General features: G+C 52.6%; 1 protein-coding gene across 4 annotated transcripts in view; it reads right to left on the reverse strand.

Annotated features, from left to right (window-relative positions):
* mroh1 (maestro heat-like repeat family member 1) overlaps positions 1-22,390 on the reverse strand; it is a 170,424-nt gene that overhangs the window by 44,968 nt on the left and 103,066 nt on the right. For all 4 annotated transcript variants that reach the window (XR_009512556.1, XM_059971605.1, XM_059971608.1 and 1 more), the window contains exons 19-24: positions 20,611-20,724; positions 17,812-17,931; positions 17,137-17,259; positions 12,409-12,555; positions 3,064-3,090; positions 957-1,079 (exon numbers count right to left, since the gene is read on the reverse strand). Coding sequence is in view for 3 of the 4 variants with exons in the window: in XM_059971605.1 (XP_059827588.1) it covers positions 957-1,079; positions 3,064-3,090; positions 12,409-12,555; positions 17,137-17,259; positions 17,812-17,931; positions 20,611-20,724 (654 nt within the window). In the remaining variant the exon portion in view is untranslated. The remainder of the gene's footprint in view (positions 1-956; positions 1,080-3,063; positions 3,091-12,408; positions 12,556-17,136; positions 17,260-17,811; positions 17,932-20,610; positions 20,725-22,390) is intronic.

Here is a 22,390-nt window from a genome sequence, read left to right on the forward strand (position 1 = left end):
AGGCCTCACGCCAGGAGAATCTGACTATTCTATAATTAATTGTTCTCACTGGAATTCATGTTATCTCTCGTCTGAGTATGAGACAGCCACAGCAACTCTTCAGTCAGGTCTTTCTTTTTTTTGACCCCTGCTTCTTCTTGGTTCTTGTAAAACTTAATAAAGTGGCCATAGGACACAAATTTTATATCTCGTGTAGGTGATTATATAAAAATAGCCTGGCGGGGTAGTGATATGTCTCTACCAAAAGGGATGCAAGGCACTCCTTCTTTCTGTTAGCCTGCAGGTCACCCTTGGGCAATGTGTAGCCCCCTGATCAGGGTCAGGTGAAATCATGGGAGCAGCCGGTACATATCACAAGTCCTGATGCCAGGCAGACAATCACTGAAGAGTATTGATAATGGCTGGGGTCACCCGTCTTGTAAAGACACTGCCCTGAAGAAGGCAAGGGCAAACCACTTCTGTAGAAAAAGTTGCCAAGAGCAATCATGGTCAAGGAACCCATGATCACCCACGTCATACAGCATAGCACATAATGATGATGTCATATGACATGACACATAATGATGATGTCATATGACACAGCACATAATGGTGATGTCATATGACACAGCACATGATGATGTCATATGACACAGCACATAATGGTGATGTCATATGACACAGCACATGATGATGTCATATGACACAGCACATAATGGTGATGTCATATGACACAGCACATGATGATGTCATATGACACGACACATAATGATGATGTCATATGACACAGCACATAATGGTGATGTCATATGACACAGCACATAATGATGTCATATGACACGACACATAATGATGATGTCATATGACACAGCACATGATGGTGATGTCATATGACACAGCACATAATGATGATGATTATATAAAAATAAAAGGAAGCACAGTGCAGTTAAACAACTCTACATCCCAATCTAACATACCTGCATGTAGAGCAACAGCTCCCCCTTCTGTGAGAAGGTGTAGGGGTGGGTCTTCTCGCAGGCGTGAACTGCCCTGGCTATCAGGGTGAGGGTCTTCATCAGACTGAGCTTAATGGTCAAATCCTGGGGGGGGGGGGGGGGAGAGAGATCACAACCCAGGCAACGGCAAAACCAACAAAACAGGTCAGAGCACAGAAAAGCAGGCAGAGAATTAGTTGCAAACAGACATCAGAGGTTACAGTCCAGGAAGCAGCTTTGGAGAGATGTGGAGAGAAAGAACCCAGAAGTGGTAATTGCATAAACCGGGTGTCCCCAGACCCCTTCCTCTGGAGTGTGGGACATTCCTGTTCCATGCCAGGCACTTCAGCTGAGCTCTAACAGTGCCTGTGCAGGGATCAGTTGGAGAGGGCATTTGACAGGAGAAGGGTGGGGTTGGGTTAGAAGAGGGTTGTGGGGCAGGGTTACCAGTCTGGACTGGTAGATCAACTCCTTAAATCCTTGCATTCTCTGGCTGGCTTCATTGAGCCTGCTCCCTCAGGGGGAGGCACAATCCACCTGGATTCACAGGATGGACGCAGGTAAGGCCAGGCTCACTGCCTCGAATCCAGGACGTTCGGGAGAGGGAGGAGCACACAGGCTGCTGGGGAAGCTCCAGAGGCATTTGATATGATTGTGACTGCAATCCGATCTGAAGGAATTCGCAGTGGAACTCAGGAAGTCGAGGGAAAATGTGCCAATCCTCATCGAAGGGACAGCCGTGGATAGGGTGAGCAGTTTCAACTGTATGGGTGTCGACATCTGAGGATCCATCCTGGATGCAGCCATGAAGGTGGCATGCCAGCAGCTGTACTTCATTCGGGGTTTGAGGAGAATCAGTACTTAAATTCCTGCAGATGTACCGTGGAGAGCATTCGAAATGGTTGTATCACCGTCTGGAATGGGGGTGGGGGGGGCACTGCACAGGATCGGAAAAGCTGCAGAAATTGTAAACTCGGTCATTTCCATTGTGGGCACCAGCCTCCCCAGCATCGCGGTCACCTTCAAGAAGGTGGTAATCGTCACTGAGGACCCTCATCACCCAGCGCCGGCAAGCCCTCTTCTCATTGCTACAGTCAGGGAGGAGGTACAGGAACCTGAAGACACACACTATGTTTTAGAAACAGCTTCTTCCCCTCTACCGTCTGATTTCTCAATGGACCATGAACACCACCTCCCCTGTTGCTCGACTTCCGATCCTAATTTATGGTAATTATTTTTTACTGTGGCCTCCTCAGTCTCCTACACCAGTAAATAAAGTCCTAGCCTGCCCAACCCTCCCCCACAACTCAGGGCCTCAATTGCTGGCTACATCTATGCACGTTTTCCAAATCAATCACGCCTTTCCCGAGGAGGGTGAGACAGGCAGATTTCCTCCCTGCTCCGGACTGCAGCAGTCATCTCCCCCTCTATTCTCTCCATGCGCAACCTGAAATGGTGCCCGTCCTCCACAGGCCCCCCGAGTTCCACAAGTAGGTTCTGTGTCATTCCTGATTCCAGCATCTGCGGCTCCTTGTGTCTCTGTCTGGGAGCAGGAGCTTGAGGAGGGAGGAAGGGGTTTTTGGTAGGATGAAGGCACGAGGAGAGGGGAGAGCCTTGGAGGGTTTGTGGTGCTGTGGCGTGTGGGCAGGAGGTCCCACGGAGGGAGGGGATGGTTACAGACCATGGGACTGGGATGAGAAATTTCACACTGGGCCAGCACAGACAGGACGGACTGAGTGGCCTCCACCAAGCACAACAGACCACTGAGACGGGTCTTCCTTTCTCAATGGGACTGCCAGAGTGAACTCCTCCACCCGTCCACACTGACTCCAGGTGTTCCTACTTCAGAATAAATTGATGTCCAGAATGTTCTCCCTGGCCCGGATTCCAAGGCAGGTGACAGTGACGTGGCGGGAATGAGGCTGATGGACTGGGAACTCGAACGCAGAGCCAACAACAATCCCAGGACAGAGATCAGAGGTTAGACAGAGGGTGAAGCTTAGGATGCGAGTCAGGGAAGGGTTAAACTCCTCTGGAGGAGAGGGAGAGGACAAACCAGTATGGATGGAGTTGAGGGGTCACACTCTACCTTGGTTTCAACTTTAATGCCCAGAACCTGTGAGACAAGTGAGAGGAAATCAGCAAATCCCAGAGTTAATGTAACCAGAAAATTCCCACTCAACTCCAACAAGTCAGCTTGTACTCCCAGGATAGTGAAACTGCCCCCTACACCGTCCCATCACACACTCCCGGGGTCAGACAGACTGAAACCCCCTCCACACCGTCCCATCACACACTCCCGGGGTCCGACACAGAGTGAAACTCCCTCCACACCATCCCATCACAAACTCCCGGGGTCCGAAACAGAGTGAAACTCCCTCCACACTGTCCCATCACACACTCCCAGGGTCAGACACAGATTGAAACTCCCTCCACACCGTCACTTCACACACTCCCAGGGTCAGACACAGAGTGAAACTCCCTCCACACCGTCCCATCACACACGCTCAGGGTCAGACACAGAGTGAAACTCCCTCCACACCGTCACTTCACACACTCCCAGGGTCAGACACAGAGTGAAACTCCCTCCACACCGTCCCATCACACACGCTCAGGGTCAGACACAGAGTGAAGCTCCCTTCACACTGTCGCATCACACACTCCAGGGGTCAGACGCAGAGTGAAACTCCCTCCACACCGTCCCATCACACAGTGCAAGGGTCAGACACAGAGTGAAGCTCCCTCCACACCGTCCCATCACACACTCCCGGGGTCAGACACAGAGTGAAACTCCCTCCACACCGTCCCATCACACACTCCCGGGGTCAGACACAGAGTGAAGCTCCCTCCACACCGTCCCATCACACACTCCTGGGGTCAGACACAGAGTGAAACTCCCTCCAAACCGTCCCATCACACACTCCCAGGATCAGACACAGAGTGAAACTCCCTCCACACCGTCCCATCACACACTCCCAGGATCAGACACAGAGTGAAACTCTCTCCACACCGTCCCATCACACACTCCCGGGGTCAGACACAGAGTGAAGCTCCCTCCACACTGTCCCATCACACACTCCTGGTGTCAGACACAGAGTGGAGCTGTTCTGATTGCGCTGGGAGAAATCGGGGAAAAACTACTTTATGAAGGTCTTGAATGGCTTGGAAATTGGTTTCCAACGTCCCTTGAACTTCTAAGTGAGCGGCTGGTTTAGAGTGGAAGCTTCGTTTGGAGTTTTTCTGCCAGTTTGGACGGGGTTCGTTTACGGCTTCGAACTGCGTAGCACTCTGCTGTGGCGGCTGGCAACTCGCCGTGAAGCAGTTTCGCTCCCAAAACCGGAGGCAAACGACATTGTTTGTCCCCACTGACATCGGGGCAACCTCCTTCCATCTCTATCGTCGGGATTCTCGTTCGGTGTTGGAGCTGAACCGTCGTTTGGGACGTCTCGACCTCTCACGGCCTGGAAGTTTCTACAGGACTAACGGAGCCTTTCCTGGCGTTGGAATTTCTGGCATTGGGCCAGCAAGGTACCGTCGAGTACAAACTTTTCCCGCCAGTTACTCAACTCACTCCGAGACTTTATAACCAGCACCACCGTATCATTCTCGGTTCGGACACACAAGTAACATGCCGGACCAGTCTGCGGGGAGTCGCAGGCCTTCGGGGAGTTATGCAAAGGCGGCTGCCTCTCCGGCCTCGGACAACGCCCTGTTTCGGACGGTGAAAGTTGAACGCGGGGTGCAATGTATTTTGCGAACTGGAACTACCCTGGAAAAGTGCGCGGAGGCCATGGAGGACTTGTTGGGGAGAGATGGTGTTTTGGCCGCTGAGAAGGAGTTCGGGAAGGCGGTGTTTTACCTGAGGAATGATGAGTTGGTGCATCGGGCCCTCAGTAGAGGGATCACGGTGGAGAACATCTTTTTACAGATGGAGCTAGTGACAGCTCCCACACAACGCATCGTCCTCGGTCACGTACAGCCTTTCATCCCCAACGAGGACCTGCTTCCCGCATTGGCCCGCTTGGGGCAAGTACGGTCAGAGATAACTGCCATCAGGCACAAATTCAGGAGGCGCACCCTCCGGACCGTAATCTCTTTCCGGCGACAGGTATTCATGAAACTGGAAAGGGAGGATGAAGTTGAGGGACGGTTTACTGTCCGGCACGGGGGGGTAGATTATCAGGTGTATTGGAGCTCTGAGCGCCCACGGTGCCATGCGTGCGGGGAGGTGGGGCACTTTCGGAGGGACTGTCCTAGCACCCGAAAACCCAGAGAGTCCACTTCGGGAACCAGTGCCCCAGCTACCTCTGCCCCTGATCCCATCCCTGCTCCAACACCTGTGCCGACCCCTGCTCCTGCCCCTGACCCTGTCTCTAACCCTGCCCCTATTCCTACGTCTGCTCCTACCCCTGTGGTTCAGGCGGGTGATCCTGGGGCTACGTGTGGGGAGGTTCAGGCGAGGGACGGGGTGGAGTCCGGGCGGGGCAAGAAAGCGAGGAAGAAGTCGAAACACGTGAAGAAGTCGGCCCCCGAGACCGCAGAGCTCACGCCCATTTGCCCTGAGGTGGAGGGGGAGACTCGGGGAAGCGTACGGTTGGACGGGGCGATAGGAGCGGAGAGTACCGCGCTGTCGGTGAATTCCGCACCTGTGTGCTCCTCCGGCTTGAAGAGGAGATGGGATTGTTCCCCCAAGAGAGCAGAGAATGCAGATGAGGGGGAGTCCCAGAAAGGGGTGGGGATCCAGGTGGGAGTTGTGTCTAACCCTGAATCCCCGGATGTAGACACCAGTCCTGGGGTGGGTGGTGTGGTTATGCATGAAGCTAGTGCTGGGCCTGTTTGCACGCCTAAAACAGACCCGGAGCCCTCCACCCAGGACTTAGCAGTCAGCGCCTCCCTGGAGGCAAATGTATTAAGTAGTACAGGTGGAGAGGAGACCAGGCTCTCTCACAGTCAGCATCAGGCTGCCAGTGAATCCATTGGGCCAGAGCTGCTGGGGTCCCCTTCATGCCTGTCTCCTGGGGAGGGTGATGTAACCTGCATGCCGACCCCATCAACTAATGGCCTGCAGGGAGTCCCTTGGGATTTTCCCTCCATCGTCGCAACTGTGGGTAAGACTGCTGCGATGGTGGAGCGGGAAGGTATGGGGGAGGTACCCACTGTGCAGTGTAGGTTACAGGGGCAGCCACCTTATACACCACCTGAGGAGGACGGTGGGGGATCTGTCTGCAGTGAGGGGTTGGAGGGGGATTCATTTGACAGCGAGACAATGGACATCCTCACCCCTCCAGAGAAGTCCCCATTGATACCTGTGGAGGAGATCAGAGAGTTTATTCACTCCTCCGTTGGTGCAAAGCATCGGCCTAAACTAGCCTCGCTTCGCTAGCCTAGCATGCCGAGGCTGGTGAAGTCCCTGAGGGTCATCCTCAGACGGAAGGGGAAGGGGAAGAGGAATGCTGTGTCAGGGAATGACAGGCGGCAGCTGAAATCCTTCCTGGATGACCTGGTGCGGGACATCAGGATGAAAAGCAGCCTCGCTCCTTCGGGAGATGGTGGGTCACAGGGTAGCGATGGTAGCAGTCGGGCCCGGAAAGCAAAGGATATTCTCGGTTTTCTTCGGGAGAGTGCGGCTGAGGGCGCCATCGCTCTCAGTGGGAAGGGGACTGATGCTGAGGCCTAGTGTGCTTCCGACATGAAGCTTACCATAGCTAGTCTCAATGTAAATGGTAGCAGGGGCTCTCTCCGCAGATATAACAATCTCTCAGTCCTCAGGGACGGGAGATACGCGGTGAGTTTCCTGCAGGAAACCCATACCGCCCCGGGGGACGAGTCCGCTTGGCTCCTGGAGTGGCAGGGCGGGGTCTACATGAGTCACCTTAGCTCCAACTCTAGTGGGGTGGCGATCCTGTTGGCCCCAACCTTCCGGCCAGAAATCGTAGGAGTCCAAGATGTTGTGCCCGGCCGTCTGCTCCACCTGGCTGTGCACCTGGATGGTGTACCGTTACATTTTATCAACGTGTACGCTCCGAGGCGCGGGGTGATGCAGACGCGCCTATTCTGTCAGCTGTCCACCTTGCTGAGTTCCATCGACCCGGGGGACTGCGTCGTCCTCGGGGGAGACTTCAACTGTACCCTCGAGGTGGAGGACCGCTCGGGCCTCCAACGCGACCCGGCATCAGCGAAAAAGTTAAAGGAGCTAGTCGGCTCCTTTGACTTGGTGGACAGCTGGCGGAATCTTCACCCCGACTCTAGCGCCTTCTCCAGAAGATCGAGAGAGGGGGGTTCCCGGATAGACCGCCTGTATATCTCTCGAGCTTATGTCTCCCGCGTGTCGGCTTCCTCCATGCGGCCGGTGTCGTGCTCGGATCATCACCTTGTGTGGATGGAATTTACTCCTCTGCACCCTCGGGTGGGATCCGGGTATTGGCACTTTAACAACCGGCTGCTGGAGGACAGCCGATTCCATGATTCATTCCGAGCGTTCTGGGCCGCCTGGAGAGAGAGACGGAGAGAGTTCTGCTCCCTACGGCTGTGGTGGGATGTGGGCAAGGCCCACATCCGGTTTTTATGTCGGGAGTACACTAGGGGGTCGACAAAGAGGCGGGACTCTGAGATTGAGCGGCTTGAGAGAGCGTTGCTTGACCTGGAGACCCGTCTTGGTTCGACCGGTGGAGACCATCAAACGTGGCAGGAATACCAGGAGAAGAAGGACGCACTCAGGAATCTGCAGCTTCAGCAGTCCCGAGGTGCGTATGTGAGGTCGCGGATCCAAATGCTGCAAGATTTGGACCGCGGCTCACCCTTCTTCTACTCGTTGGAGAAGTGGTGGGGAGTTCAAAAGCAGCTGGTGGAGCTATTGGCTGCTGATGGTTCCTCCATCACGGATCCTGACGAAATTATCGAAGAAGTCCGCACTTTCTATCGGTCCTTATTCTCACCGGATCCGTCAAATGCGGGGGCGTGCAGTGAGGTCTGGGAAGATTTGCCAAAGGTCAGCCCTGATGACGCAGCGCGTCTGGACGCCTCCCTGACTGGGGAGGAGCTGTCTGCTGCCCTTCGGCAACTCCGGAGGGGTAAATCCCCTGGCTTAGATGGTCTGAGTGTGGAGTTTTATCAGGCTTTTTGGGATGTCCTGGGGGTCGATTACAGCCATGTTCTAGGGGAGAGCCTAGCCACCGGGGAATTGCCCCTCTCATGGCGGAGAGCTGTCGTGGTCCTGCTGCCCAAGAAGGGAGACCTTCGCCTGCTAAAGAACTGGCGCCCGGTCTCCCTCTTGTGCGCGGACTACAAGATCTTCGCCCGGGCAATGGCCAACCGTCTTGGTTCAGTACTGAGACAGGTGATTCATCCTGACCAATCTTACACAGTCCCGGGCCGCTCCATCCAGGACAATGTCCACCTAGTACGGGACCTGATCCACCTGTACCAGGAGACTGGGACCCCGGCAGCGTTTCTTTCTCTTGACCAGGAGAAGGCGTTTGACCGGGTAGACCACAGTTTCCTGGTGGGCACTCTGCAGGCCTTTGGGCTCGGACCACACTTTGTGGCCCGAGTTCGGCTTCTCTACTCTGCCGCAGAGTGCCTTGTTAAGGTCAATGGATCACTGGCAGCACCCATTCCCTTCAGGAGAGGAGTACGTCAGGGATGCCCCATGTCCGGTCAATTGTACGCGATCTGTGTCGAGCCATTCCTGAGCCTCCTACGGCGAAGGCTGACAGGTCTGGTTCTGCGTGAACCGGACATGGAGGTCGTCCTCTCGGCCTACGCCGATGATGTACTCCTCATGATGACAGATCCCAATGACCTGCGGAGGATGCGCGAGTGCCAAGACATTTTCTCGGCAGCATCCTCCGCCAGGATCAACTTGGCGAAATGTTCCGGACTCTTAGTGGGTCAGTGGCAGGTGGACTCCCTGCCGGAGGAGATGAGAGCTTTTGAGTGGAGTACTCGGCGTCTCTTCTATCTGGGAATCTACCTGAGTCCTTCTGGGGAGACCTGGCTGGCGAACTGGCAGGACCTGGAGATGAAAGTCATGGCCCGGCTGGGGCGCTGGTCAGGCCTTCTCAGGGTGCTTTCCTATCGAGGCAGGGTGGTGGTCATAAACCAGCTGGTGGCCTCCATGTTGTGGTATCGGATGGTCACCTTGGCCCCTCCTGCCCCGTTTGTTGCAAGACTGCAGAGGAAATTAGTGGACTTCTTCTGGGGCAACAGGAAACACTGGGTCTCTGCAGCGGTCTTGAGTCTCCCAGTGGGAGAGGGCGGACAGTCGCTGGTGTGCGTCCGAACGCAGCTGGCGGCTCTCCGCCTCAGGACTCTGCAGAGATTCCTGTACGCCGAGCACCCTCCCAGGTGGCACGTGTTGGCGACTTTCTTCCTCCGGAGGGGCTGCTGTCTTCAAGAAGACATGCGGCTACCACCGGCGGGTGTCAGCCGTACTGCTTTGCGGAGTCTGCCCGGCTTCTATCAGGACCTACTGAGAGTCTGGAACATGGTCGCCTCAGGCCGGGAATCCCCTCCTCAGGCGGAGGGCGAGGTCCTGGCCGGCCCTTGCCCTACCTCAGTGGCTGTCGGTGCGGCTCAGTTGTGTGGACCGACTCAGGCCAAGCTGCTGGTCGGGCCCAGACCCCGCAATCTTCTCCGGGAGCCGTGTCCGCACAACTTGAGCCGTCTCTCATCGATACCCACAGTCCCATTCAGGGATGCAAGTAGGAGGTATCTGTATGGGCTGCTACTCCACATCCTCCACTTCCTTGCCCTTGTACACCGTCCCGACACGCCATGGCGGTCGGTCCTTCCACCCAGAGGTGAGGAGGGTCCCCACTGGAAGTCCCTTTACGCCGGGGTTCTTCCCATGCACCTGGGGGATCTCGGCTGGAGAGTACTGCATAGGGCAGTGCCCTGCAATAAGTTTTTCAGTTTGTACATGGACTTCCCACCCGCATGCCACTTCTGCGGGCTGGAGGAGACCGTGTACCACATGTACATGGAGTGTGTGAGGCTGCAGCCTCTTTTTGCATATTTGCGTGGGCTGCTTCTCGCCTTCTGGCTGCGTTTTAGTCCCACCCTGTTTATATATGGTCATCCAGTAAGGAAGGGGGCATGGAGGGATGAGGATGTCCTAGTCAACTTGCTCCTGGGGCTGGCGAAATCCGCCATCCGAGGGTCTTGGAAACGGGTGGCGGGAGGATCTCCCCGGGCAGACTGCCTGGCAATGTTTAGGGGGTATGTTCGTGCTCGGGTAACTATTGAAAAGGAACACGCGCAGTCCACAGTGGCCTTGGAGGAGTTTCGAGACCGTTGGGCTCCGCGGGGTGTAAATGCCATCGTGGATAGAGATGGCAACATTCTGGTGTAATGTCTATTGTCTATTTGTAGTGCAGTAATTGTGTTTGCCACTGTTTTGTATATATTGTATAGCACCGAAATTTGTAATAAAGGATTTTGTAATAATAAAAAAAAAGGGTCAGACACAGAGTGAAGCTCCCTCCACACCGTCCCATCACACACTCTCAGGGTCAGACACAGAGTGAAACTCCCTCCACACCGTCCCATCACAAACTCCCGGGGTCAGACACAGAGTGAATCTCCCTGCACACCATCCCATCACACACTCCCGGGGTCAGACACAGAGTGAAACTCCCTCCACACTGTCTCATCACACACTCCCGGGGTCAGACACAGAGTGAAACTGCCTCCACACTGTCCCATCACACACTCCTGGGGTCAGACACAGAGTGGAACTCCCTCCAAACTGACCCATCACAAACTCCCGGGGTCAGACACAGTATGAAACACCCTCCACACTGTCCCATCACACACACCCGGGGTCAGACACAGAGTAAAGCTCCCTCCACACTGTCCCATCACACACTCCCGGGGTCAGACACAGAGTAAAGCTCCCTCCACACTGTCCCATCACACACTCCCCTGGTCAGACCCAGAGTGAAACTCCCTCCACATTCTCCCATCACACACTCTCGGGGTCAGACACAGAGTGAAGCTCCCCCCACACCGTCCCATCACACACTCCCAGGGTCAGACACACAGTGAAACTCCCTCCACATACTCCCTGGGTCAGAAACAGAGTGAAACTCCCTCCACACCGTCACATCACACACTCCCAGGGTCAGACACAGAGTGAAGCTCCCTCCACACCGTCCCATCACAAACTCCCGGGGTCAGACACAGAGTGAATCTCCCTGCACACCATCCCATCACACACTCCCGGGGTCAGACACAGAGTGAAAATCCCTCCACACCGTCCCATCACACACTTCCAGGGTCAGACACAGAGTGAAGCTCCCTCCACACCGTCCCATCACATACTTCCAGGGTCAGACACAGAGTGAAGCTCCCTCCACACTGTCCCATCACACACTCCCGGGGTCAGACACAGTATGAAACACCCTCCACACCGTCCCATCACACACTCCCGGGGTCAGACACAGAGTAAAGCTCCCTCCACACTGTCCCATCACACACTCCCCTGGTCAGACACAGAGTGAAACTCCCTCCACACCATCCCATTACACACTCCCAGGGTCAGACACAGAGTGAAACTCCCTCCACACTGTTCCATCACACACTCCCAGGGTCAGAAACAGAGTGAAACTCACTCCATACCGTCACATCACACACTCCCAGGGTCAGACACAGAGTGAAACTCCCTCCACACCGTCCCATCACACACTCCCAGGGTCAGACACAGAGTGAAACTCCCTCCACACTGTCCCATCACACACTTCCAGGGTCAGACACAGAGTGAAGCTCCCTCCACACTGTCCCATCACACATTCCCAGGGTCAGACACAGAGTGAAACTCCCTCCACATACTCGCAGGGTCAGAAACAGAGTGAAACTCCCTCCACACACTCCCGGGGTCAGACACAGGGTGAAACTCCCTCCACACCATCCCATCACACACTCCCAGGGTCAGACACAGAGTGAAATTCCCTCCACACCGTGCCATCACACACTCCCAGGGTCAGACACAGAGTGAAACTCCCTCCACACCGTCCCATCACACACTCCCGGGGTCAGACACAGAGTGAAATTCTCTCCACACCATCCCATCACACACTCCCGGTGTCAGACACAGAGTGAAGCTCCCTCCACACCGTCCCATCACACACTCCCGGTGTCAGACACAGAGTGAAACTCCCTCCACACCATCCCATCACACACTCCCGGGGTCAGACACAGAGTGAAACTCCCTCCACACTGTCCCATCACACACTCCCGGGGTCAGACACAGAGTGAAACTCCCTCCACACACAGACACAGAGTGAAGCTGCCACTGTAAGTACATCTGCCTTCATTGCTTCCCTGTCAACTCGTTCCATACACCAAGCACCCATGAAGAAGTTGCCTTCAGGTGGAATGCTGCCGGATGGACTGGGATGTTCGGGGAGAGAGCTGGGAAACAGCAAGCTCATACCTTGGTGTTGAAGTGGCTGAGGACATGTTTGACGACGTCTCTCTGCACCCTGGCCAGGATCCGGTCCTGGGGAGCGTGTAATGTCAGGTAGCCATAACACAGGATCAGTGTACTCTTTGCCTTCTCCACGTCCAGGTCTGACTTGTCCTGCGGAGGGGTCATGCACACAGGAGTTGGATCAGTCAGGTACGTCCCTGTGCTCAGGCATCCCCAGTCCATCCGTAAGGGCAGGAGGGCCCAGCAGGAGGGCAATTGTCTGGGGTTACCACATTGTCAGAGATATCGGTTTATTATTGTCACACGTACCAAGCTCTGTTTGCGTGCCAACCAGGAAGATCATTCCAGACGCCTGGATGGTGTGTTGCCTCCCAGGGGCATCTCGGATCGGGCCCATGACATTCTAAAGGGGGGAGGGTGAGCAGCCAGAAGACTTGGTACATATTGATACCAATGATATGGGCAGGAAAAGGGGGAGGTCCTGAAGAGAGAATTTAGGGAGCGAGGTAGAAAGCTGAGAAACAGGAGCTCCAGGGCAGTAATCTCTGGATTGCCATCTGTGCCACGTGCCAGTGAGGGCAAGAACAGGTTGATTTGATAGGTGAGGAACTGGGGCAGGGAGCAGGGATCTCTTCTGGGGAAGGTTGCACCGGTACAAAAGGGACAGGTTACACCTGAACCCAAAGGGGCCAATATCCTTGTGGGCAGGTTTGCTGGAGCTGTCGGGGAGGGGTTAAACTAGTTGGCAGGGGGAGGGGAATGGGAGTGACAGAGCTGTTGGTATACAAGCAGAGGCAGCATGTTCTGAAACTGTGAGGAAGGACAGGGCAAAATGGCAGTCAGTGGGATGAGTTGCAGTCTAACGGGGGACAACATCGAAAAGGGACTAAAGCATTATATTTGAACGCATGCAGTATACAGAACAAAGTAGATGATCTTGTAGTGCAGTTAGAGGTTGGCAGGTATGATGTGAACGTCACTGAGCTGCGGCTGAAAGAAGATCATAGTTGGGAGTTTAACATCCTGAGATGCATATTGTACTGAAACGACAGGCAGGTAGGTAGAAGGGGTTGGGAGGCTCTGTTGGTAAAAGATTAAATCAAATCCTTCAGAAGAGGTGACATAGGATTGGGAGATGTAGAATCCTTGTGGGTAGAGTTCAGAAACAGCAAGGGTAAAAATACTCTAATGGGAGTTATATACAGGCCCTTTGTCCTGACGAAGGGTCTCGGCCCGAAATGTCGACAGTGTTTCTCCCTATAGATGCTGCCTGGCCTGCAGTGTTCCACCAGCATTTTGTGCGTGTTGTAAAACAAGCAATGTTACGATAATCATGGGAGATTTAAATATAGAGGTAGATTGGGAAAATCAAGTTGGTACTGGATCCAAGAGACAGAATTTGTAGAATACCTATGAGATGGCTTTTCAGAGCAGCTCATGGTTGAGCCCACTAGGGGATCAGCTCTTCTGGATTGGGTGTTGTGTAATTAACCAGATTTGATTAAAGAGCTTAAGGTAAAAGAACCCTGAGGAGAGATCATAATATGATAGAGCTCCCCCTCTAATTTGAGAGGGAGAAGCTAAAGTCAGATGTGCGTGGAAGTTCATTTTTGACAAATCTTATTGAATTTTTTGAAGAGCTTACGAGGAAAGTTGACGAGGGTAAAGCAGTGGATGTTGTCTATGTGGACTTCAGTAAGGCCTTTGACAAGGTTCCGCATGGAAGGTTAGTTAGGAAGGTTCAATCCTTAGGTATTAATATTGAAGTAGTAAAATGGATTCAACAATGGCTGGATGGGAGATGCCAGAGAGTAGTGGTGGATAACTGTTTGTCAGGTTGGAGGCCGGTGACTAGTGGTGTGCCTCAGAGATCTGTACTGGGTCCAATTTTGTCTGTCATATACATTAATGATCTGGATGATGAGGTGGTAAATTGGATTAGTAAGTATGCAGATGATACTAAGATAGGTGGCGTTGTGGATAATGAAGTAGGTTTTCAAAGCTTGCAGAGAGATTTAGGCCAGTTAGAAGAGTGGGCTGAACGATGGCAGATGGAGTTTAATGCTGATAAGTGTGAGGTGCTACATTTTGGTAGGACTGATCAAAATAGGACATACATGGTAAATGGTAGGGCATTGAGGAATGCAGTAGAACAGAGTGATCGAGGAATAATGGTGCATAGTTCCCTTAAGGTGGAATCTCATGTGGATAGGGTGGTGAAGAAATCTTTTGGTATGCTGGCCTTTATAAATCAGAGTATTGAGAATAGGAGTTGGGATGTAATGTTAAAATTGTACGAGAGATCGGTAAGGCCGAATTTGGAGTATTATGTACAGATCTGGTCACCGAATTATAGAAAAGATGTCAACAAAATAGAGAGAGTACAGAGAAGATTTACTAGAATGTTACCTGGGTTTCAGCACCTAAGTTAAAGGGAAAGGTTGAACAAGTTAGGTCTTTATTCTTTGGAGTGTAGAAGGTTGAGGGGGGACTTGAAAATTATGAGGGGGATAGACAGAGTTGACAAGGACAGGCTTTTTCCATTGAGAGTAGGGGAGATTCAAACAAGAGGACCTGAGTTGAGAGTTAGGGGGCAAAAGTTTAGGGGTAACACAAGGGGGAACTTCTTTACTCAGAGAGTGGTAGCTGTGTGGAATAAACTTCCAGTAGAAGTGGCAGAGGCAGGTTCGATTTTGTCATTTAAAAAAAATTGGATAGGTATATGGACAGGAGAGGAATGGAAGGTTATGGGCTGAGTGCGGGCCAGTGGGACTAGGTGAGAGTAAGCGTTCGGCATAGACTAGAAGGGCCAAGATGGCCTGTTTCCGTGCTGTAATTGTTATATGGTTATATGTGTCATTATTACAGTGGAGTAAAGGGAATTACAGGGGCATGAGAGAGGAGTTGACCAGAATTGATTAAAAAAAAACATTGGAAGGGATGACAGCAGAGCAGCAATGTATGGAATTTGTGGAGGCATTAGTAATAATCTTTCAAGGGTCACTAGATTCTGGAATGGTTCCACAGGAAATCGCTAATGTCACTCCAGAAAGGGAGAGAGGCAGAAGAAAGGAAAGGATGTAGATTTGGGGCACATGATAAAATAGGCCGTAGTCAGCATGGTTTCCTCAAGGAAAAATCTTGCCTGACAAATCTGTTGGAATTCTTTGAGGAAATAACAAGCAGGATAGACAAAGGAGAATCAGTGGATGTTGTGCACTTGGATTTTCAGAAGGCCTTAATCCAGGTGCCACAAATGAGCCTGTTCAACAAGAGCCCGTGTGATGCACCATCAATAACTCACACTGAGACGTAAGGCGAGATATCGGCTTTTATTGACTGGAAGAAGGAACCAGGAGTGAGTGTCTATCATACAAGGTCTTGGAGACTGAGGCCGAGCGTCAGGCCGCAGATCTCCTTTATACAGGGACCTGTGGGAGGAGCCACAGGAGCAGTCAGCAGGGGCGTGTCCCGACAGGCACATAGTTCACCACACCGCGCTATTACAGGGATAAAGCAGCGGTTGATAGGCAGTAGGCAAAGAGCAGGAAAAAAGGGAGCCTTTTCTGCCTGGCTGCTGGTGACTAGGGGTGTTCTACAGGGGTCTGTGTTGGGACCGATTCTTTTGACCTTATACATCAATGATTTGGATGATGGAATTGATGGCTTTGTTGCAACATTTGCAGGCAATATGAAGATAGGTGGAGGGGCAGGTAATTTTGAAGAGGTAAAGGGATTGCAGAAGGACTTAAAACACATCAGGAGAATAGGAACGAAGTGGCAGATGGAATACTGTGTCATGAAGTCATGCACTTTGGTAGAAGAAGTAAATGCATAAACTGTTTTCTAAACGGGGAGAAAATTCAAAACTCAAAGGGACTTGGATGCTCTAAAGGCTCATTTGCAGGTTGAGCCTGGTGAGGAAGGCAAATGCAATGTTGGCTTTCATTTCAAGAGGACTAGAATATAAAAGCAAGGTCTAATGTTGAAACTTAATAAGGCAGTGGTGAGGCCTCAGTTGGAGTATTAGAGAGGAGTTTTGGGCTCCGTATCTAAGGAAGGATGTGCTGATATTGGAGAGGGTTCAAAGGAGGTTCACAGAAATGATTCCAGGAATGAATGGCTCTGGGCCTGTGCTCATTGGATTCAGAAGAAGGAGGGGCGACCTTATTGAATGTTGAAAGACCTCGACAGAGTGGATGTTTCCTACGGAGCGGAAGTTTCAGACCAGGGGCCACAGCCTCAGAATAGAGGGGCATCCTTTTAGAATGGAGATGAGGAGGAACTTATTTAGCCAGAGAGTGGTGAATCTGTGAAATCCGTTGCCACAGGCAGCCGTGGAGGCCACGTCTTTATGTATACTTAACGCAGAGGTTTACAGGTTCGTGATTGGTCAGGGCTTGAAGGGATATGGGAAGAAACAGAAGATTGGGGCTGACAGCGAAAATGGATCAGCCATGTTGAAATGGCAGAGCAGACTCGATGGGCCAAATGGCCTAATTATGCTCTTACATTTTATGGCTTTGTGGCCTTATAAGTACATTGAGGTAGTATAAAAGGAAAACAGAATGCAGAATAAAGTGTTACGGTTACAGAGAGAGTGCAGTGCAGGTAAATAAATAACAGACAAGAATTCATCTTTAAGACAGTTCAAAAATGCCGTAACAATGGGGTAGAAGCTATCCTTCAGCTCAGGGTTAAGTGCTTTCAAGCTTTTCTGCCTTCTCCTACCTTGAGGATGTTGAAGAGACTGGCAGATTTCTTGAAGATGTCAGACTTGCCAAAGTCCTCCAGTTTGGAGAGGGTATCGTCCAGGTGTGTGGTGGCACAGAAGCCCACGCAGACAGCCATGCCCTGTGTGGTACAGGTCAAGCGTGTTAGTCCGGTGAGGAGTCAATGCGGACATCTGGGAGCCCGCAGACTGGGAAAACATCACTCAGGAGTTCTCAATAAGATCGGCTGGGAAATTCAGTCTCTTTCCTCACTGGCCCTCCCATGGCACAGAACTCGCTCACTGCCCCTTCCCAAGGCTGGGTGCTCCCTCCTCACCACTCCTCTGCAGCAGAGCTCCCTCACTGCCCCTCCCCAAGGCATTGTGATCCCTCCTCTGCATCACAGAGCTCCCTCACTGCCCTTATTGAGGCAGGGCGTTCCCTCACTATTCCTTCACAAGGCAGGGTGCTCCCTCCTCTGCGACACAGAGCTCCCTCACTGTCCCCCCGCAAGTGAGCTCCCTCTCTCTTCGTTATCCCTCCCGGGAGCTCCCTCTGCCTCCCCACCGCACCCCCTCAACGCCCCCTTGTTCCCCACTGCCCTTTTCTCGGCTCCCCCGCCCCCTCTGCACATGTCCTGCCGCGCTCCCTCCCTCAGCACTCCCGGTCACAGGACTCTTCTCCCCTCTCTCACCTCCCGCTCCAACACCTCGGCGTGCCGCACACTCTGCAGTAACTCCATCAGCTGCCTCCTCACCAGATCGGTGTTGGCACTTTGCCGCAGAACCACGCCGGCACATTTGTACAGGAACCCCTGGGCATGGGAGGGTGAGGGGACAACATCAATAAGCTCAGGCACTCAGAATCACTATCAGGTTGTGGCAGCGGTAAAATACAATATACTATAAACAACAGTAAAGTTCATACACAAAATATTCATGCAAAATTAATTTATACAGTGGCTTGGGCCATTGGTACATTAGGGCAGCGGCTCGCTTGGGACAACTCTTCAAGAACAAAAAACTAATCCAGAAAATTGCTGGGATTCCCTTCCTTTATTTGGGACACTCTGCCACTTAATTGGGACAGGGGACTGTCGCTGAGCAGTTTCTAACTAGCGTCAGTCACGTGCACTTGCGTGGCTGAGACACTGCAGGGTGCTCAGTGCGAACAGTTTAAAAACAGCACCTGTTGTGTGTGTGTGTGTTCAAACAGCAGTGATTTTTGTCATTGATAGTTGGCAAGAAATAAGCAGCAAGACAATTCAGAACTGTTTTGCTCTCTGCGGTTTCAAGCATTCAGGCTTGGAGATGCCAGGATTGGCCAGGAGTGAAAATGGAACAATTTTACTACTTCAGCAAGCCAGGAAGTGCAAAGAATTTGAAGATATCGAGCATCACCTTGACTGGTACAATGGAATTGAAGACTTGGAGGGTGCAACTGTCAAAAGCACCGTATGAAGGCAGTCCACTATCTTCACCGGGTGCCTGTGCTGATTTTGTTCAATCTAAAGAACGCAGCAGCCTACACACTGGATGAATTCCTCCGTCAGTAACTATTAGGAACTAACACACAGTTCCGTAGTACTGTGAAGTATTGGTAGTGTCTAATTCATTCTGCACTTCATTTAAATACACAATTTGCTACTCTTAAATGGTAGTTTGTCTTTTTTATACCTTTTAATTTTTTCCAAGAAACTTTGGATAACTGGGGCAGCTGCTCGATTGGGCCAAAATGTACTGGTCCCGATGTGCCCCAAATAACCGGAACCCACTGTATTTCTTATTCAATGTGTAACATAACGTCTCATACAGCAGTTCCTCCTGCACAGGGACGTCAATTATTCCCACCCAACAGGGATCAGAGCCGGAACAGTACAGAAACAGGCCCTTTTACACACATTACTACCATATCCTCCTCTGCTTTCCTATTTGTGTCTGTCTTCTTCAATGTAGGCATTGTATCTGATTCCAGCAGCCCCTCGGGCGGGCACTGTGTTTCAGATAATGCTCAGGCTTTACAAAGCATTGGTCAGGATGTATTTGGAGTATTGTGAGCAGTTTTAGATCATAAAACAGGAACAGGATTAGTCCACTAAGCCTATTGAGTCTGCTCCACCATTCCATCACGGCTGATCTATTATCCCTCTCAACCCCATTCTCCTGGCTTCTCTTCGTAACCTTTGATGTTCTGACTAATCGAGAATCTATCAACCTTCACTTTAAATACCCCAATGATAAATCAGCCATGATGAAATAGCAGAGCAGACTCGATGGGCTAAATGGCCTAAACCTGCTCTAATGTCTTATGGAATTAAACAGCAAGACCTTGGCTCAATACCTCCTTGTGCAGTCTCCTCACCTGCAGACCCCAGTCAGAACAGATTGCCAGCAACATCTCCTCCACAATCTGCACCGCAAGGCCCTGTTCTACTCACTTTACACTTTGACTGTGTGGCCAAGCACAGCTCCAATGCCATATTCCCGTTTGCTGACGACACCACTGCCATTAGCCGAATCAAAGATGGTGAGGAGGGAGACTGAAAATCCGCCTGAGTCGTGCCACAACAACAAACTCTCACTCAATATCAGCAAGACCAAGGGGCTGATTATCGACTTCAAGAAAATGAAACCAGAGGTCCACCAGCCAATCCTCATTGGAGGATCAGAGGGGGAGAGGGTCAGCAAGTTTAAATTCCTCGGCATTACCATTTCAGAGGACCTGTCTTGGGCCCAGCACACAAATGCCATTACAAAGAAAGCACAGCTTTCTTTTCCGTTAACATCTAAAACTTTGACAAACTTTAATAGATGTGTAAACTGACTGGACGGATAACGGGCTGGTATGGAAAAACCAATGCCCTTGAATGGAAAATCCTACCAAAAGTAGTGATACAGCCCAGTCCATCACGGGTAAAGTCCTCCCCATCACTGAGCATGTCTACACAGAGCGCTGTCGCAGGAAAGCAGCACCCATCATCAGGGACCCCCACCACCCAGGCCACGCTCTCTTCTCGCTGCTGCCATCAGGAAGAAGGTACAGGAGCCTCAGGATTCTTGCCACCAGCTTTAGGAACAGTTATTATTCCTCGACCATCAGGCTCCTGAACCCAAGGAGATGTCGTCACTCACCCCATCACTGATCTGTGGCCAGATGGAGATTTTTTCCCAGGGCTAACACGAGAGAGCATCATTTTAAGGTGATTGGAGGAAAATATGGGGGGGGGGGGGGGGGGGAAGAAGTACCTTTTTTTTTAAACACAGTAGTTTATTTTGCCAAGCTGGGTGCAGATTATTTTCCACGCTGGGTGTGTGGAATGCCATCTCAGGGTGGTGGCAGAGGCAGATACATTGGGGACATCACATGGATGATAGAAAACTGGAGGGTGGTGTGGGAGGGAAGGGTTAGAACGATCAACATTGTGGGCTGAAGGGCCTGTAATGTTCTATGTTAAGTACCCCACCCTACCCCAATGTCAGGGCTTCCCACTCACCTTCTCCTGGGGGAAGCTGTTGTACTGGTGAAGATGTCGGCTCATCTCCTCACTCAGCTGACAGCACCAGGCCTCATCGCCAGGAGTCACTGCCTCCAAGCTCCTGGACAGCAGCTGTGGGGGCAAAGAGGCAAGCGTGGGCCGGAGAGAGAGCAGCATGAGGGAGATCAGGGACCCCAGACGGAAAGGCAGTAAGGAGAGTGAGGAACCCTGGTACAGCGAGGGGGCAAGATGGGAGGGGATCACCAGAGATGGGTGCAGGAGAGGGCAATGTCTACAGAGCTGGGTGAGAGGGGAGACGGGTCATGGGGATGGGTGCAGGAGAGGGCAATGTCTACAGAGCTGGGTGAGATGGGAGACGGATCCTGGAGATGGGTGCAGGAGAGGGCAAGGCCTACACAGCTGGGTGACATGGGAGACGGGTCATGGAGATGGGTGCAGGAGAGGGCAAGGCCTACAGAGCTGGGTGAGAGGGGAGACGGGTCATGGGGATGGGTGCAGGAGAGGGCAATGTCTACAGAGCTGGGTGAGATGGGAGACGGGTCATGGAGATGGGTGCAGGAGAGGGCAATGTCTACAGATCTGGGTGAGATGGGAGACGGGTCATGGGGATGGGTGCAGGAGAGGGCAATGTCTACAGATCTGGGTGAGATGGGAGACGGATCCTGGAGATGGGTGCAGGGGAGGATAAGGCCTACAGATCTGGTTGAGATGGGAGACGGGTCATGGGGATGGGTGCAGGAGAGGGCAATGTCTACAGATCTGGGTGAGATGGGAGACGGGACATGGAGATGGGTACAGGAGAGGGCAACGTCTACAGAGCAGGGTGAGATGGGAGACGGGTCATGGAAATGGGTGCAGGAGAGGGCAACGTCTACAGAGCTGGGTGAGATGGGAAACGGGACATGGAGATGGGTGCAGGGGAGGGCAACGTCTACAGATCTGGGTGAGATGGGAGACGGGTCATGGAGATGGGTGCAGGGGAGGATAAGGCCTGCAGAGCTGGGTGAGATGGGAGACGGGACATGGAGATGGGTGCAGGAGAGGGCAACGTCTACAGATCTGGGTGAGATGGGAGACGGATCCTGGAGATGGGTGCAGGAGAGGGCAAGGCCTACACAGCTGGGTGACATGGGAGACGGGTCATGGAGATGGGTGCAGGAGAGGGCAAGGCCTACAGAGCTGGGTGAGATGGGAGACGGGTCATGGGGATGGATGCAGGAGAGGGCAATGTCTACAGAGCTGGGTGAGATGGGAGACGGGTCATGGAGATGGGTGCAGGAGAGGGCAATGTCTACAGAGCTGGGTGAGATGGGAGACGGGACATGGAGATGGGTGCAGGAGAGGGCAAGGCCTACAGAGCTGGGTGAGATGGGAGACGGGTCATGGGGATGGATGCAGGAGAGGGCAATGTCTACAGAGCTGGGTGAGATGGGAGACGGATCCTGGAGATGGGTGCAGGGGAGGATAAGGCCTACAGATCTGGTTGAGATGGGAGACGGGTCATGGGGATGGGTGCAGGAGAGGGCAATGTCTACAGATCTGGGTGAGATGGGAAACGGGACATGGAGATGGGTGCAGGGGAGGGCAACGTCTACAGATCTGGGTGAGATGGGAGACGGGTCATGGAGATGGGTGCAGGGGAGGATAAGGCCTGCAGAGCTGGGTGAGATGGGAGACGGGACATGGAGATGGGTGCAGGAGAGGGCAACGAATACAGATCTGGGTGAGATGGGAGACGGATCCTGGAGATGGGTGCAGGAGAGGGCAAGGCCTACAC

Source organism: Hypanus sabinus, chromosome 6, assembly GCF_030144855.1.
Source record: "Hypanus sabinus isolate sHypSab1 chromosome 6, sHypSab1.hap1, whole genome shotgun sequence".
Lineage (NCBI taxonomy): Eukaryota > Metazoa > Chordata > Chondrichthyes > Myliobatiformes > Dasyatidae > Hypanus > Hypanus sabinus.